The sequence below is a fragment of the Tursiops truncatus genome, chromosome 13 (genome assembly GCF_011762595.2).
Source record: "Tursiops truncatus isolate mTurTru1 chromosome 13, mTurTru1.mat.Y, whole genome shotgun sequence".
In the NCBI taxonomy this organism is placed as follows: Eukaryota; Metazoa; Chordata; class Mammalia; order Artiodactyla; family Delphinidae; genus Tursiops; species Tursiops truncatus.
Window position 1 is genome coordinate 12,710,335 of NC_047046.1, and position 15,111 is coordinate 12,725,445.

The 15,111-nt window shown below is 35.9% G+C and overlaps 1 protein-coding gene across 6 annotated transcripts in view; it reads left to right on the forward strand.

Annotated features, from left to right (window-relative positions):
• The window catches only part of MED13L (mediator complex subunit 13L), a 296,141-nt gene that overhangs the window by 179,053 nt on the left and 101,977 nt on the right, over window positions 1-15,111 (forward strand). The window contains exon 3 of one of the 6 annotated variants that reach the window (XM_019950187.1): window positions 11,548-11,638. The exons of the other annotated variants lie outside the window; for them this stretch is intronic. Coding sequence (XP_019805746.1) covers window positions 11,548-11,638 — 91 coding nt within the window. The remainder of the gene's footprint in view (window positions 1-11,547; window positions 11,639-15,111) is intronic. 6 annotated transcript variants of the gene reach the window in all.

Sequence of the window (15,111 nt, forward strand, 5' to 3'; positions counted from 1 at the left end):
ATCATTTCTAAAATAATTTTCAGTTTTTCAGTTCTCTGATTCTAGGGAAATTGTAGAATCTAGGCATGTCTCCAGAAAGTACATAATGTACTTTATAAGTATTTGGTTTACTTCTTTGATGTTTTTGGAGTGTTAGAGGATATTATAAAAATAAAGATTTATTAAGAGTGGTTCTTAGAAAGTATTAAATTCCTATCTGAGAACCTGACAGGAGAGAGTGACAGTGTACTTCATGTAGAGTTTTATTAATAGTTGTGTAAGTTCGAAGTATTATTATAACTTAATATTTATGGCTAAAGAATATAGAACGCTGTGAGTGCTAAGATGAAATACTAAATTATGTAACTGAAGCTTCCTCTTTGTTATAATGTTCATATCTGGTCTGTTGTTACAGTCTTCTGCCTGTCTGGGTCTTCTGACTTCAAACTGCTTATGTTTCTAATCCCTCTGCTCTGTGTATCCTTCTGTTAGTCTACTTTTGGTGAAGCACTCTCCCACATAAGAGCATAATGTGGTGTCAGTGTTTAGGATGTTACCCAAACTTTATCGGGCATTCCTGTTCCCCAGTCGAAGCCTTTTGTCCAGCCATAGTTGCCCTTCACAATTCCTAGCATAGTCTAAACTCCATTTCTCTTTTGTTAGTGTTTTTTTTTCCCCCACTCTTTCTGTCTTCCCTGGCAAGTTAACTTTGATCTCTCTTCTTTGAGCTGCTCCCCTGAGGCGTCTTTTCTGGCTGTTTGTTTCTGACATTTTACCTCTATATTTATCAACAGTATGTTTTTACTGTTCTTTTGAATTTTATTTTATTATTTTAAAATTTTTATTTTTCTCTTGAATTTGTACTAAGGAAGATGAGAATTTACTCTCCTTCCTCCTTTTCCCATTCCTTCATTATTCCTAAATTGAATCTTTAAAACAGAATCATACTTATTTTGGTGTTTACTATACATCATTATTTCTCCTTTTATTCTATTCAGCATCTATTACAATCCCTAGTACAAAGGATATTACAGGTTTGGAGGAACTGAATGGAACTTCTTTCTGTTGTAAATCTATTTAGTTTTCTAGGATCAAAATAAAAAATGAGGTCTTAAAACTCATTTAGTGTAAAACAAAATATTGAGTTATGTCATTAAAACAGCATTCTCTTTATCATGCTTATTTTAAAAGATGATCCTTTAAAATACTATCTTTTATAAATGGGTTAAAATCCTTGTTTCTTATAATTGTCAGTTTTGCATGAGTTTTTCCTCAGTATTATTTCTTACTGAGTGGTTTGTTCAAGTTTCAAGTTTGAGCAGTTGGGCTCTTTATGATGGTTACTTTAATTCAAGTATTCCCTAGTAGAAAGCATACGTTATATACCCTGTTGGACTTTGTCCCCCATTGCTAGCCCATGAATTGCAATTCTGCTAGTGGAAGCAGACTCAACACATTTTGAGATCTTAACAGGCCTCATAGAAAGAAGGAGCCCTCTCTAATTGGTTGCACACAGAAGAGGGAGCATTGTTGGGGAACATTTGAAGGATTATTATGTATCACTGAAATTGACCAGTGTTGTTTACAGAGTTTATCTGGTACTGAGAATCTAAGAAAACAAAGGAACGTCTTAGTATGTATAATTGAAGACACTTGACTAAAGTATTTCTACGTTAGATGAATTTTTAAAAAATAAAAGACTATAGAAGGTAAGTTTCACTGAATGAGAAAATTGGACTATTAGCTGGAGAATTTTGAGTTTGTCTCAGTGGTCTTTAAAGTATTCTATCAATTTCACTGTAGCATGCCACCTCCTCTCCTTTGTTTCTTACTTAACATTTCAAGATCTAGAACTGAAGCTTTCTATCACAGTATGGTTCACATTCCTGAAATAAATAACAGCTTTCTTCTGCTAATGATTTGCTGTGTCCTTAAGTATTTCTAGGCCTTGATTTCAACTAGAGTTTCTTAGGGAAAGAATAAGACATTGTGATAGCCCATAAACACCCAGTTTGTGAAAACAGAAAAATTGGGATTATATGCTTTTACTTTTCAACTTTATCCCAGTAGCCCTTCCTTTTCCCAGTCTCTATGTTCAAGTATTAAATTAAACATGTACTGTCTTGTATTACCCTTCATCATTTTAAGCGTGTTTTGTAGGTTCAAAAAGGTAAATTACAATACTAAAGGACACTACTTTAATAATGGCAAGGCCTCCCTGTCCCCCAACCCTTAGAAACACATGCTGTTAAAAATACCCAGTGAAGACTCAATAAAATACTTGCTAAGTACATTTCAAACCAGAGGATGCTTTAGTTGAAGTATATTATGGATACGTTCGAACGTGACTGTGTGTTTGAAGTACAATACAGGGTATGTTCTGTAGCTGCTAGAGCAAAGCATTCTGTATTTGTGCTTTGATTTTCTGTAAACTAAGCTTCCCAAGTTTCAGAGCTCTTTTAATTCTTCTGAGTATATCATGGAGAAGCCTTCAGTTGGGCCATTGGCACCTTGTGTATCTGATCTCTTTTAAGGATGCATGCAGTACTCCTGCAACTCCTTTGAACAAGTCAGTTATTTTCAGAAACAGCTGAAGTTACCGAGCAACCAAGTTGGAGCTGAACCTGGGGTGAGGCAGATGAGTAGGGGCCAATCATCCTGACCCGCAGTGTAAGTATTCAGAATCATAAATATTGACTTCAGGAATTAGAACTTTCTGTGCATGCGACTTTTTTAGGAATCTGATGCACATACATATACATTATTACAAGTATTATTGATGGGAGTAAATGACAGAAGTTTAGAACTTTGTTATAACTCCTAGTTATGTTCTCAGTGAAGCACAGTCAAACTGATCCACTTACTATATCCTGTGTTTCTGTTCCTGTGTTTTTTAAACTCTGAGTAGGAATAATAATAAAGGTATAATGATGTCTACCTTATATAGGTTGTTTTGAGGATTAAATGAGATAATGTGAAAGTCTAAATAATTAGACAAATTATTTAAAGCCTGTTTCATAAATTTCTTCCTAGATTCTTATAAAGCACTTTATATACTATTCACTATATTATGAATGAAACCATTCAACTTTTCAAAATTAAATGATCATAATTTTGGAATAGCATTATGTATCATTTTATTTTTCCATTTTCAGATCATTTAATATTATTTATATATATGAAAGTTGTATAATTTATATAAACCATGCATTAAAAGCAGATGATAGAACTTCCATAAAATTCACCTCCTTTACACCAAGTATTTTCATAGGTTTGATTTTGGTCTCATATACATATGTAGTTATAAAGAAGCCTGTTGACTATTAAGGTTCACTATAAAGCATGAGAGTCCATTTTCCATATTTCACATAGAAAATACACTTCTAGGTAACGTTAAGCCAAGTGTCTTTAGTAGTAAGGTGAGATAGCTACCCTGGATAATAAAAGGAGGCAGCATAGGTGAAAAGTGACCCAGACAGAAATGGATCCAGCAGTCACAATTACCAGATGAGGAAAGAAGGAAGCTCCTTACAAACCACCACCACTTCCAGGATTTTCTTTTCACTTGGACAGGTGTCATTCAGACCTTCTAGAAACATATTTATGCACTTGCTTTTTACTTTGCTTTTTTCCCTACCATTCCTCATAAGGGTACCAAAAAGGGGAACGTTTTTCCTATGCTTTTTCCTTCTTAAACACATTTATCACTTATGTAGCTTGAAATGAGAAGAGTGGTCTAGATAAGAATATTTGATATGGAGTGAAGAATAATAGAAAAAAAAAGTGGGAGGTTGAGGATAAAATAAATTGTTATCTATATTTTTAGTTTACTGGCATATCTGGCATTAAAAGTACTAATTATACAAATGTGGCCATTTGTTCTTTTGTTCTTAGCCCTGTGTTTAATGAATAATATTAAAATGTTTCCCTGGAGGGAATTTAATTCCATATTACTCACCCACTTTTTAAAGCTTTCCTTTATACTGCTTTGTTTGAAGAATGTGTTCATAAGTCATTCCAAACGTCTTAAAAAAATCTGTTGTGTATTTTCCTATAACAAAAAGATTGAATGTATTTATTAAAAATAGTAAAATTCAGAAAACCACATAGAATTATGAGAGTTTAATTGAATTCTAACACATAGATATGTCCTTTATTTGAACATAGTAATGTATATGGAGTCTTTCTTGATACTTTATATATTCCTATATATACATCCCTCCATAGTGCTTGATGATTACTTAGTGAATTCTTGAAAATTTAGCTTTTAAAAATAGAGTTATTTCTAGATACACTGGAAAAGGGTCACTTCAGCACACTAAAGTATAATTCACAGAAAGGTAAAATTTGGACTCTAATGCAAATATAAAATGAACAAATGGCATACATTTTAATCAACTCATTAATTAGTGAAAGAACAGGTAAGATGTGAAAACCAGTTCAAAGAGTATTTGAGTAGCTAGGTTTTTCTAGAAAATTAATAGGTATATATGCATCTACAACTTAGTAGCTGTTTGAACAATGAACATAAATTGAAAGGATAAAATGTATTTTCTTCTTACCCAGAATTGCTGATAAATAGGACATGTATGCCTGTTGAGCACTGTACAACTTCTCAAACCTTGGAATCAGATTGGATGCTACTACTCTCATTTCCTGTCCATATTGATTTTACTTTATGTCATAGTCACAGCTGAGGGGCCCGCCCCCCGCCACCAGATTTAAAATATCCCACCACATCCATGTGAATTTGCTGCAGTGTTTTGGGGGGTTTGGTGCACAGCTGAGGAACTGAGGCACTAGATAATCCTTGGATGGGCATTTCCCCTATATGGCATTGAAAGGACAAGCTGTCTTCCATTGACCTTACTTCAAAGTTTTGAATAAATCTCTCTTATTTATTTATTTATTTAGCTAGCCGCGTCAGGTCTTCATTACAGCACACGGGATCATCTTTGAGGCATGTGGGATCTTTCGTTGTGGCACGTGGGCTTCTCTAGTTGTGGCGTGTGGTTCTCTCTCTAGTTGTGGCGCGCGGGTTCCAGAGCGCATGGGCTCTGTAGTTTGCAGCACGCTGGCTTAGTTGCCCTGCAGCATGTGGGATCTTAGTTCCCTGACCAGGGATGGAACCCACGTCCCCTACATTGGAAGGTGGATCCTTTACCACTGGACCACCAGGGAAGTCCCTTGAGTAAATGTCTTAAAAAGTCCCCTGAGGAGCTTCTAATGAGAATTGTCAAATTTTCCTTCAAAAACAGCTTGAGGGATGGGGTGTTGTCATTGATTGTCCTGGTAATGTCCATGATTAATAAACGACTGTGCTTATCCACAATCCCTGCCCAGTGTATTGACTGTTCTAGTAGGCCAGTTAATCATGCTGCTGTGATGCACTAGAGCTATAGTATAGCAGATTCTTGAACTTTTTGTTGTCAAAACACCTATAAACGTTACTGAGCATCCAAAAGAGCTTTTGTTTATTGGGTTATACTTATCAATATTTACTCCAAAGAATTAAAACTGAGAAAAGTTAAAATATTTATGACTTTTTAAAGTAACAGTAACAAACCCATTATATGTTAACACAACCTTTTTAACTAAAATAACACTTTTCTAAAAGAAAAAAATATTTAGTCAGAAGAGTGGCACTGTTTTTGCAAATCTCTTTAAACTCTGGCTTAAGGGAAAACAGCTGTATTCTTGTGTCTGCTTCTGCTTGTAGTCTATTGTGACATCACACACGATGTAGCCTCTGGAAAACTCCATTGTGCACTTGGAGAAAATTAGAGTGAAAAGGATAAATAATGTCTTCATGTTATTTTGAAAATAGTTTTGACCTGCTGCCTGCTCGGCATTCCAATACTTTAAAAAATTTCAACAAAGATGTGGTTTGTCTGCATTTTATTCTTAGGCTGGAGCAGGTAAACTTTTCCTGCAGATAGTAAATATTTTCAGCTTTGCAGGGCATATGGTTGATGTCAAAACTAGTCAAGTCGACATTGCACTGTGAAAGCAGCCATAGACAATATGTAAGCAAATGGGCAATAGACTGTTCCAGTAAAATTTTATTTTACAAAAAATAGGTGACCGTGAAATGGAGCAGGACCCTGTGGTCCTCCCCCCACTCCCACCCATGTCCTCAGCCTGCCTTTTTTCTGTGGAAAAACTTTAGCCAAAGGATAAGTTTAATCAGAGAAGTGAGAAAATGCAGAAACAAAGGAAAACAGTCAAAGGAGACCAAATGATAATAATAGTTTACTCATTAAGCAAAGTCAAGGACCTTTAGCTTCTCCTCAAGGGCTATAGATAATATTCTGAGCCATACCCTGTGAGCTGTCTTATAGATACTAAAACCCCAGCAGGTGAAGGACGTTAACTACATGATGACCAGACTGTAGCCATGACATAAGCTACAGTTCCGAGAAGTGACCTCAAAGAAATGGGAACAAACCGATCCTGGAACTGAAGATTAACTGTACTTAAAACAGTCAAGATGACGACGCTGGTCAGACCACCGATGACCAATTTCAAGATGACTGTCAGAGCTGACTGCTGTTTCTACCTGTAGCCCCTTCCCTCTGTCTATAAAAGCTCTTGCCCACTGATTGTCAGTGGCAGGGAGTCGGCCTTTGGACAGGAGTCTGCCCTGCCCCTGGTAGCCAGCATCCGAAATAAAGCAAACTTTCCTTTCCACCAACTTGCCTCTTTATTGGCTTTAGAGTGATGAGCAGCCAGACCCCCACTTTCGGTTACAATGGGATGGAATTGGCCCTGGTACCTAACTTTGCTGACCTCTGCCCTTAAGAGGAAATTTGCTGTCCAGATACGCTGAAGTGGTTAGCTGAGAAGCCACACAACTAGAAAGCTGAGGATTCAGATCTAGGCATTTCTAGTTTCACAACTGCTATTTTTCTCAGTTCTTCATGCTGTCTTCACTAATAAGGTTAATGATTATACCTTTAATGTAGGAGGAGTGATTATTGATTACAAATAAATTTTTAAGGTAAAAATTTGTCTGATTACAAAGTTATATAAGGGCTAGAATTTAGAATCTTCATAGATACCCGAGAAATGATTGGATGAGTATGTGTCTTTGTCATAATAAATCTTATGCACAGCACAGCATTTTAATTCTTGTGATAATTCACTAAAATATACATACCTGAAAGTGTTTTCTTTTCAACTGATGAGCTCTCTGAGTAATTATTATTATTATTTTTTTTTAAATTTATTTATTTATGGCTGCGTTGGGTCTTTGTTGCTGCATGTGGGCTTTCTCTAATTGTGTTGAGCCGGGGTGGGGGGCTACTCTTCACTGCAATGTGCGGGCTTCTTATTGCAGTGGCTTCTCTTGTTGTGGAGCATGGGTTCTAGGCGCACAGGCTTCAGTAGTTGTGGCACGTGGTCTCAGTAGTTGTGGCTCGCGGGCTCTAGAGCGCGCAGACTCAGTAGTTGTGGCACACAGGCTTAGTTGCTCTGCGGCATGTGGGATCTTCCTGGACCAGGGCTCAAACCCATGTCCCCTGCATTGGCAGGCGGATTCTTAACCACTTCGCCACCCAGGAAGTCCCTGAGTAATTATTTTTATCTTATTTAAATTATTATGTGGAATGGGCAATACATGTATGTAGTATAAAATTTAAACAGCACAAAATTATATAGGCAAAAAAAGTCTCTTCCCCACTCACTGCCCAGCCAGCCAATTTCTCTCCTAGTGTTAAATCATATTACCTGTTTCTTTTTGTCTTTCCAGCGATTGGTTTATGCAGATATACAGTGTGTTATATATATTTCCCTTTTCTATACACATAGTATAGCAAATGGTACCCATACCCTACCCATTGTTCCATTGCTTTATTTTACTTAATAGAGAGTGATGATGTGTTGAAGATCAATCCAAGACATGCATATAGGACTATATAGGAAATTTTCTAATTTCAGAATTTGTTTGCTTTGTTATCTGTGTTCTGTGAGTAGCTTTTCTAACAGTTTTCTTTTTTGTTCTTTTTGGTTTTTTTTAAAAAATCGTTTTGTTTTGGTATTTGGTTGACATAAGTAAGATAACTTGACAAAGTCCTGCTAAAGAACTTAGTATTATCAGGAAGGTAAGATATAAACACTTAAAGCAATTAGAGATAAGACACTATATATAATTAGTGTCTTGGTTTGTGGAATATTAAGTGCTAAAGGTGAAAATTGGAAGATACTGATGTGGGTTCTAGTGAAGAGAAAAGATTCTTGAAGTTAAATGTGTTTTGTTAAATCTGAGGTTTGGATGACTTGGGGTAGAATCGTGGAAAGGAAAATAGCAGTAACAAAGACATGTACACAATGGTGTCTCAAGGAAAGACTTGGCTTCTAGAGAGGAAAGTTCAGCTTAACAGCAATGAAGATAGCAAGAGATAACTTCTAATAAGAGAACTCCTTGAGTGATCTAGACAGAAGTTCTGTGACAAAGTTCTAAATTAATGAAGCTTAGATTAATTGTGATGGTTCATGAGAATAGAGACTTAAACGTTGTTTTAGTAATGACTAAATAATTAGAGTAGTTCCTTGTTAGAATTTAAGAATTGCAGAAGAGCCACCAATAAGCGTTGTCCTGAGAGTTAAAGATCTTAAACAAACAAACAAACAGGAATACCAAGCCTTCTTTTGATGACCCAGCCCAAACTTGCCACTAAATTATGGCAATTCATGTATAACTTTTCCCTATTGCTCTTGCCTCCTTGCTTCTTCAGATTTTATTAACGTATCCTGGGACTGTTTTTAGTTAGTGCCTTTTGTATTGTCATATTTTGTCTCTTGCCAAGGATTTTAGCATTTACAACCTGCAGGCTCTTATTGCTCATGATAAAATTTTTTTTGAAGCTACGGTATGCCTCACATTATTGCAGTTGAGAAGCACCTAAGCCTTATTATAGCATTAAAGTGAATTTCTTTATAGCGCTCCCTGGTGCCACTATAGCCTCTCTGTATGGGTTTAATCAGTTGGCCTCTACTTGAAACTCGAAGAGAAGGCACCAGTAGAAAGGTAATCATGCTTCCCAGAGTCCACAGTACAGGTTTGGATGTGCTCTGAAAGACAAATTGAAATGGTAGAATAAAAAGCAACCAAGATAGAGATACTCAGTAAAACAACTTCAAGTTGGAAGGAAAGGGAGCTAATATTTGTTTAAGACTATTATTTATTGAGATACTGTGCTAAATGCTCAACATAAATTATTTCCAGTCTTCACTATATACCTGCAGCTTTGTGTTATTTACTTTGGTTTTACAGGTGAGAACGTGGAGACCTAGAGAATTTCAGTAAAAGACTAAGAAAGTGCCAGAGCTAAGAGCACATTTTCTGGGAGAGGGACAGGACCTTTCTGCATACTGCTTGCTAGGTACTTGTGTCTTGTTACTCCTCACAGCAACCCTGTGAGGTCAGTGATAGGAGTGGTGGTGAGAGATGGGGAGATGAGACTGCTATGGGGCAGAGCTAGATCTCTGTGCTACCAAGGCTCTTGCCCTTAATCTTAGCAAACAAATAATAAGTACTGTCTTCTTCCAAAACAAATAAAAAACAAATGATTCACTTTTTAGTTCCCGGGCTAACTGCAAACAATGGAAAAACTATTTGTGGAGAAGGGACACAAAGAGAAGACTGCAGAGATGGCAGTGCTCAAGGTTCTGAAGGAGATTCCTAATCATGCTTCTTCTGGACCTTGTTTGCACAATAAAGTCCCAAATAGGAAATTTCAATGCATATTTAGAAGGAAGAAAGAGGTTCTGGGCCTTGGGCATTGGTCAGGGCACTTGCCCTAAGGGGCTAAGCTGGAAGCTGCTCAGTTGACAGCTCCCTTGTGGTAGTTACATGGTTTGCATATTCCCCTAGAGCTGTCAAACTGGAAGTCTTTCTAGGTATCAGTTTGAATCCTTGGGTCAAAGGAATAGAGATCAGGGATATGGAGAGGTGAATTTCTGTCTGTCTTTTGAAGCTTTGCCTAAATATTCAGTGACTGGTACTTTTTTTTTTTCGGTACGCGGGCCTCTCACTGTTGTGGCCTCTCCCCTTGCGGAGCACAGGCTCCGGATGCGCAGGCTCAGCGGCCATGGCTCACGGGCCCAGCCGCTCCGCGGCATGTGGGATCTTCCCAGACCGGGGCAGGGCACGAACCCGTGTCCCCTGCATCGGCAGGCGGACTCTCAACCACTGCGCCACCAGGGAAGCCCATCAGTGACTGGTACTTAATAGTAAATTTAAGAATACAATTTATTTGTGGCATTTAGCCAAATTTAGAATTACGGAGGAGAAAAATGTTACTTTCTCCTCTTTTATTCACTTATCTATTAGGTGAGGTATAAGAAAAAGAGCAGCATCCTTTCAAACCTCAAAAATTGAACATAACTTAAATCCTTAAGAAAACTTTAATCCTTAAGAAAACTTTAAGTTTTAATATTTAACAGTATGTTTTTTTCCACGGGATGTGAAATGGGAGAAAAATACAATAGAGAGATGCATGTTAATAATAAGTTTTGAGAAAACTGCTTTGATAACCACATGACCCTTTTATTGGTCACATAAAGCTGGGAAGGACGATACAATAACCTTATTTTTCTCTGATAATAGGATGAATGTTAAGCTACAAAGAATAATTTCAGGCATTCAGATCCATCATTAGGAAGATCAATAATGGGGTTAGTATTTAGAGACAGAAAGTTTGACCATCAGTCAATTAAGAAACAGAAGACAGTATCCTAACCCCAGCAGAGTTGTAATTTATGTGATTGATAATAATTTTTTAATTTAATTAATTTACTGACATATGTTTGGAAAGCATTCTAATAAAACATTCAGGTCAAGGTCTGAGTATATATTTATTTACTTTTCTCAGTAATAGATTTTGGATTTTCACCAAGTTTATCTTTTATCCCTTATTTTTCTTCAGCAAATTAAACATTTCCAGAACTCTGTTAGATTGTTTTTGGCTGTTAATTATTTTTATTATAGGGAAATTAATTTTTACGCTATCTTACTTTTGTTTAGTTCCTGCTGCTCTTTCAGTGTTTGATGGATGCACTTAATGACTAAATGAGAGAAAAGTAACCTAAGACCATTTAATATAAAATTGAGTCCAGCGGGATAGTTACCACACTGAGTAGTCTCATTCTTGTTTTCATAAGAAAGCTAGAATGTTGTAACTCAAATATACTTCCCAAGGTCACAGAGCTAGAGAGGCAGACTAGTAATCTTTTCTCCCCTTCTGTAGTTCATTGTACTTTCTGCTACGTTACATTGCCTTCTATGATTTAAGTGCTCATAAGTTTTTTAAAAATTGGAGGTTTAAAAAAATTATAAAAGTAATACATGCCCTTGAAAAAGTTAGGTAGTTTCGAAGGCAACAAAAACCTCCCTCTTCACCTCTTTTGCTCCCAGACTTGCACGAGTTAGTCCCTATGAATGGTCTTTTATGTATTCTTTCAGAATTTTATTCAGAAGACTCTAATATTGTATCTCTGTAATTTTTCTTTAATCTACCATAAAATTAAGGAAAATTAAACATTTTCCATCTTAATCCAATTTCCTAGCTTCCAAGTGTGGACTTTCAAACTACTCAGTGCTGCTTTTTAATAAAAGAATCCGATTTGTTATGTTACTGGAGTTGGAAGGACCTGTGAGGTAAGAAAGTCCCCTTAGCTTTTAAAATAAGAGGTTAAGTGATTTGCGTAGAGCTCCACAGTATTTAATTCCGGTAAGTGTTTCCAGATTTTTGTTCTTCCCACTAATCCGTACTGCCTCTTAACTCATCTTATAGGCTTAAAAGTGAACTGTATATCATAAACAGGCGTGTTTCATGTGTGTACTCAAGAAGTCTCTTTTAAAAATCTAATCCATAAACTAATACCCAGCACACAGCAGATACTTGAATATTTGGATTGAAATAATTTAAACTAATTTTTCACTACAGTTCGTTAAGAAAATGAGGGGGTTGGACCAGATCATTTTAAGGACTTTTCCACAGTAAATGTCTATGATTTTAATTTTAGTTTCATTCTGTCCTCAGAATATCAAGCTGTTTTTCTCCAGACTCAAAAGCTATTGTGTTGGGTGGCTAGTCCTGACTACCTTTCCCAGCAAGACAAGAATCTACCTGTGCCCTGTGCAGTGTTTGGTACACTCAAGTGCCAGGTTTCCTGTTAATCCTTTTCCTTCAGCTAAAGGGAAATTTAAAAATTATGTAAAGTTGCAAAATGGAACCAGGTTCCATACATTTCAGATCAGATTACAACTCTGTCCTGCATACTTTAGTGAGCTGATTTATTACCCAATAGTCCCCCTCATACGGGGGTGGGGGGGAGTATGGCTGGAAATTGGAGTATGAAGTTTGGGGCAGCAAGCTGGTTGGAATTTAAGTGGTGGTCCTGGTGGTAGTGTAGTGTTAAGCGGGATAGTAGTTTTAAGGGCCTGTGTAAAATAATGTTTATTGGCCAAGATTTGGCAGGAATGCATCTACCAGTTACCTTGACATACTATAGTGTGCAGTCAGCCATGGGTACATAAACATCTGTGAAGTTTAAGGGAACTCTATGGTTTTATAAAATTCATTCATCGAAAGAATTCTTGCTTTGTTTTGTCACTGTATATGAAATATAACAAAAATATTCCTTGTGTTTAAACAGTGTGGTTAAAGACAGGGCATAAAGGGTCATTAACAAGAGTATCTGGCAGAATGGCAAGCCTACTTATTCTTCAAATAGCAGATCAACAACTTGCTTAAAAACCTGTTTGAACATATATTAAAAATCAGTGCTAGCTTGATTAACATTAAATCAAATAAGATATAGAAACTGAAAGCTTTTACAAGTTTAATTTCCTGAAGTGTAAGGAGTCGCTTCCCAAAACTGATGTGAATACTGAATTACCACAGTATTGGAGTGCCTTTACTAACCTGATTTATTTGAGGTGACTCAAATTAATGGATTTAAAATTAAATTAATTTATTTAATTTAAGTTAAAATTAAATTAATGGATTTAAAATGACAAAAAAAGATACTAAAAAGAATTATTTTAAGCATTAAGTCTTAATGGTTACTAGTTTGGAAAATTGGAAGGTACATAAAGAGTCTTATCTGTCCTGTAAATTAAGAGTAAGATAAAATCATATCAAATAAGCCTTTATTATGGTAGAAAACCCAGAAAGATTCCATAAGACTATCAGGGTACAGGTGCAGGAGGAGAAGGGCGATTTACTTGAATACTTTTTAACACTATTTTCCTTGCCCTTTGTTGGAATTTGAAGGTTGGCCTCTGAGGACTATTGATGTTAATATACTGAAAGGGTAAATGCCTTTTGAATAGGTATTCATCTAAATAGTACTGGTTTTGCCTGAAAGTTCTTTTTCATAGGGTACTCCATTTAGAAGAAGAAAAGTTACTTTTCTCTTCCAATTTGTTAGCATATCTGGAACCAAGCTAAAACATGTTATGCTTAAGCGATACCAACTGAGTGATTTGGCCTTATCTGTACTGTGGAAGAGAATTAATTTTAATTCCAGTGTTTGTCATTAATTAGTAATCAGTTTCTAAACATGTGACTGATTTTATCAAAATTTGTTTAAATTGTTTTAAAAAACATTTTAGTCGGATTCAGTCAATCATGTCTGTTGACTGAACTTAGTTTATATTAAGCATAAAGAGTGGAGAAAACATTCATTATTTAAAACGATAGTAAGTGGAGCTAATGTTTCTCACTTAATTGAAGAACATTTCTTTTTGAAGCACCTTGACAATAATTACTTTAGTTCATGAAATTTCATCTGTTTTCAGAATTGAAAGAAAGCAGCTGTCATCATCTGAAAATTAAATATCTCAAACTGTACACGATGATATTGAATTACTGGTGATTCTTGTTTTCTTCTCCCAAACCCCCTGTATTTCTTAGTTTTCTGTCATGAACATATATTACATTATTAATCAGAACAAATAATGCTGGTATTTTTAAAAAGTAAACATAAAATAATACATTTAATTTTCTTCTGAACCTTTATAGTAATAAATACACTTGAGCACTTCCTTTTAAAAATTAGTGCCTCTAGCTTATAATTGAAATTGAGTGCTAAATGTCGATAGTACCAAAATATCAACTGCTAGTTATTTTTAAGATTCATTTAACAATGTTAAGAGAAAAACCAGGCTCTCAGTGGGAGAGTGTTTTATAGTATAGTTCATTAGTGATTTCTTTTTAAATTCTTAAAGCAGTATTATTAATTTGTATTTTTAGAGATTTCTGTACTGTGTAATTTTAATCTAGAAGTACTTGTATATTTTATATGTCATCTTGATCAACATTGGGGCCCCCAGCCATCTTTGGGCCTCTGGAGGACTGTATGTTTCTATGCTAGGCTGGGCACTGTGTGCTTTATCATCATTGTTATCATTATGCTGGGTGCCAGGCAAGTGCTTTTCAGTATTTTGAGAGACACTTAAGTGTGGTGCTTAAGAGCGTGGACTTTGAGGTCAGACTGCCTGGATTCAAACCCTAGCTTTCCCAGTTACTAATGGTGTGACCTTAGGCAAGTAAAAGTTACTTAACCTCTTTTTTCAGTTTATCTGTAAAAGAACGGTAATTGTTCTCCGTATGTCATCGGATTGTTATGAGAATTAAATGAGTTAATATTTACAAAGTACTTAGAAGAGTGCCTGACATATTTAATGTTTATTAGTCAAATGAACATTCATGTAATCCTCATAATAACTTTAAGAGAGAGATGATTATTTTACAGACGAGAGATTATGGGATTTGTTTAAGGTCACACAGCTAGTGATGTGGATCTGAGATTTAATTCTGGGCTGTCCAAAAATGTGTGTTGGGATTATAAGTGCCTATCTTATAATAGCCCTTGCATTTGGACATGTCCCCTGGCAGTTATTTTATCTAGTCTATCCCTTAATGCATCATGTCAAAAGTGATTGATGCTTATGCTATATAAAACTTGGCATAATTATAGTCAAGTATGCATAAAAAAAATCAGGCATGATTCTAATGGGTAAAAAGGACATATGTGGGATTGTATCACCCGTTTCTAAGACATTAAAAAAGTACAAGTTGTTTAAATTTTATGATCTTAAAACCCAGCAACCCCCCCCCCCCC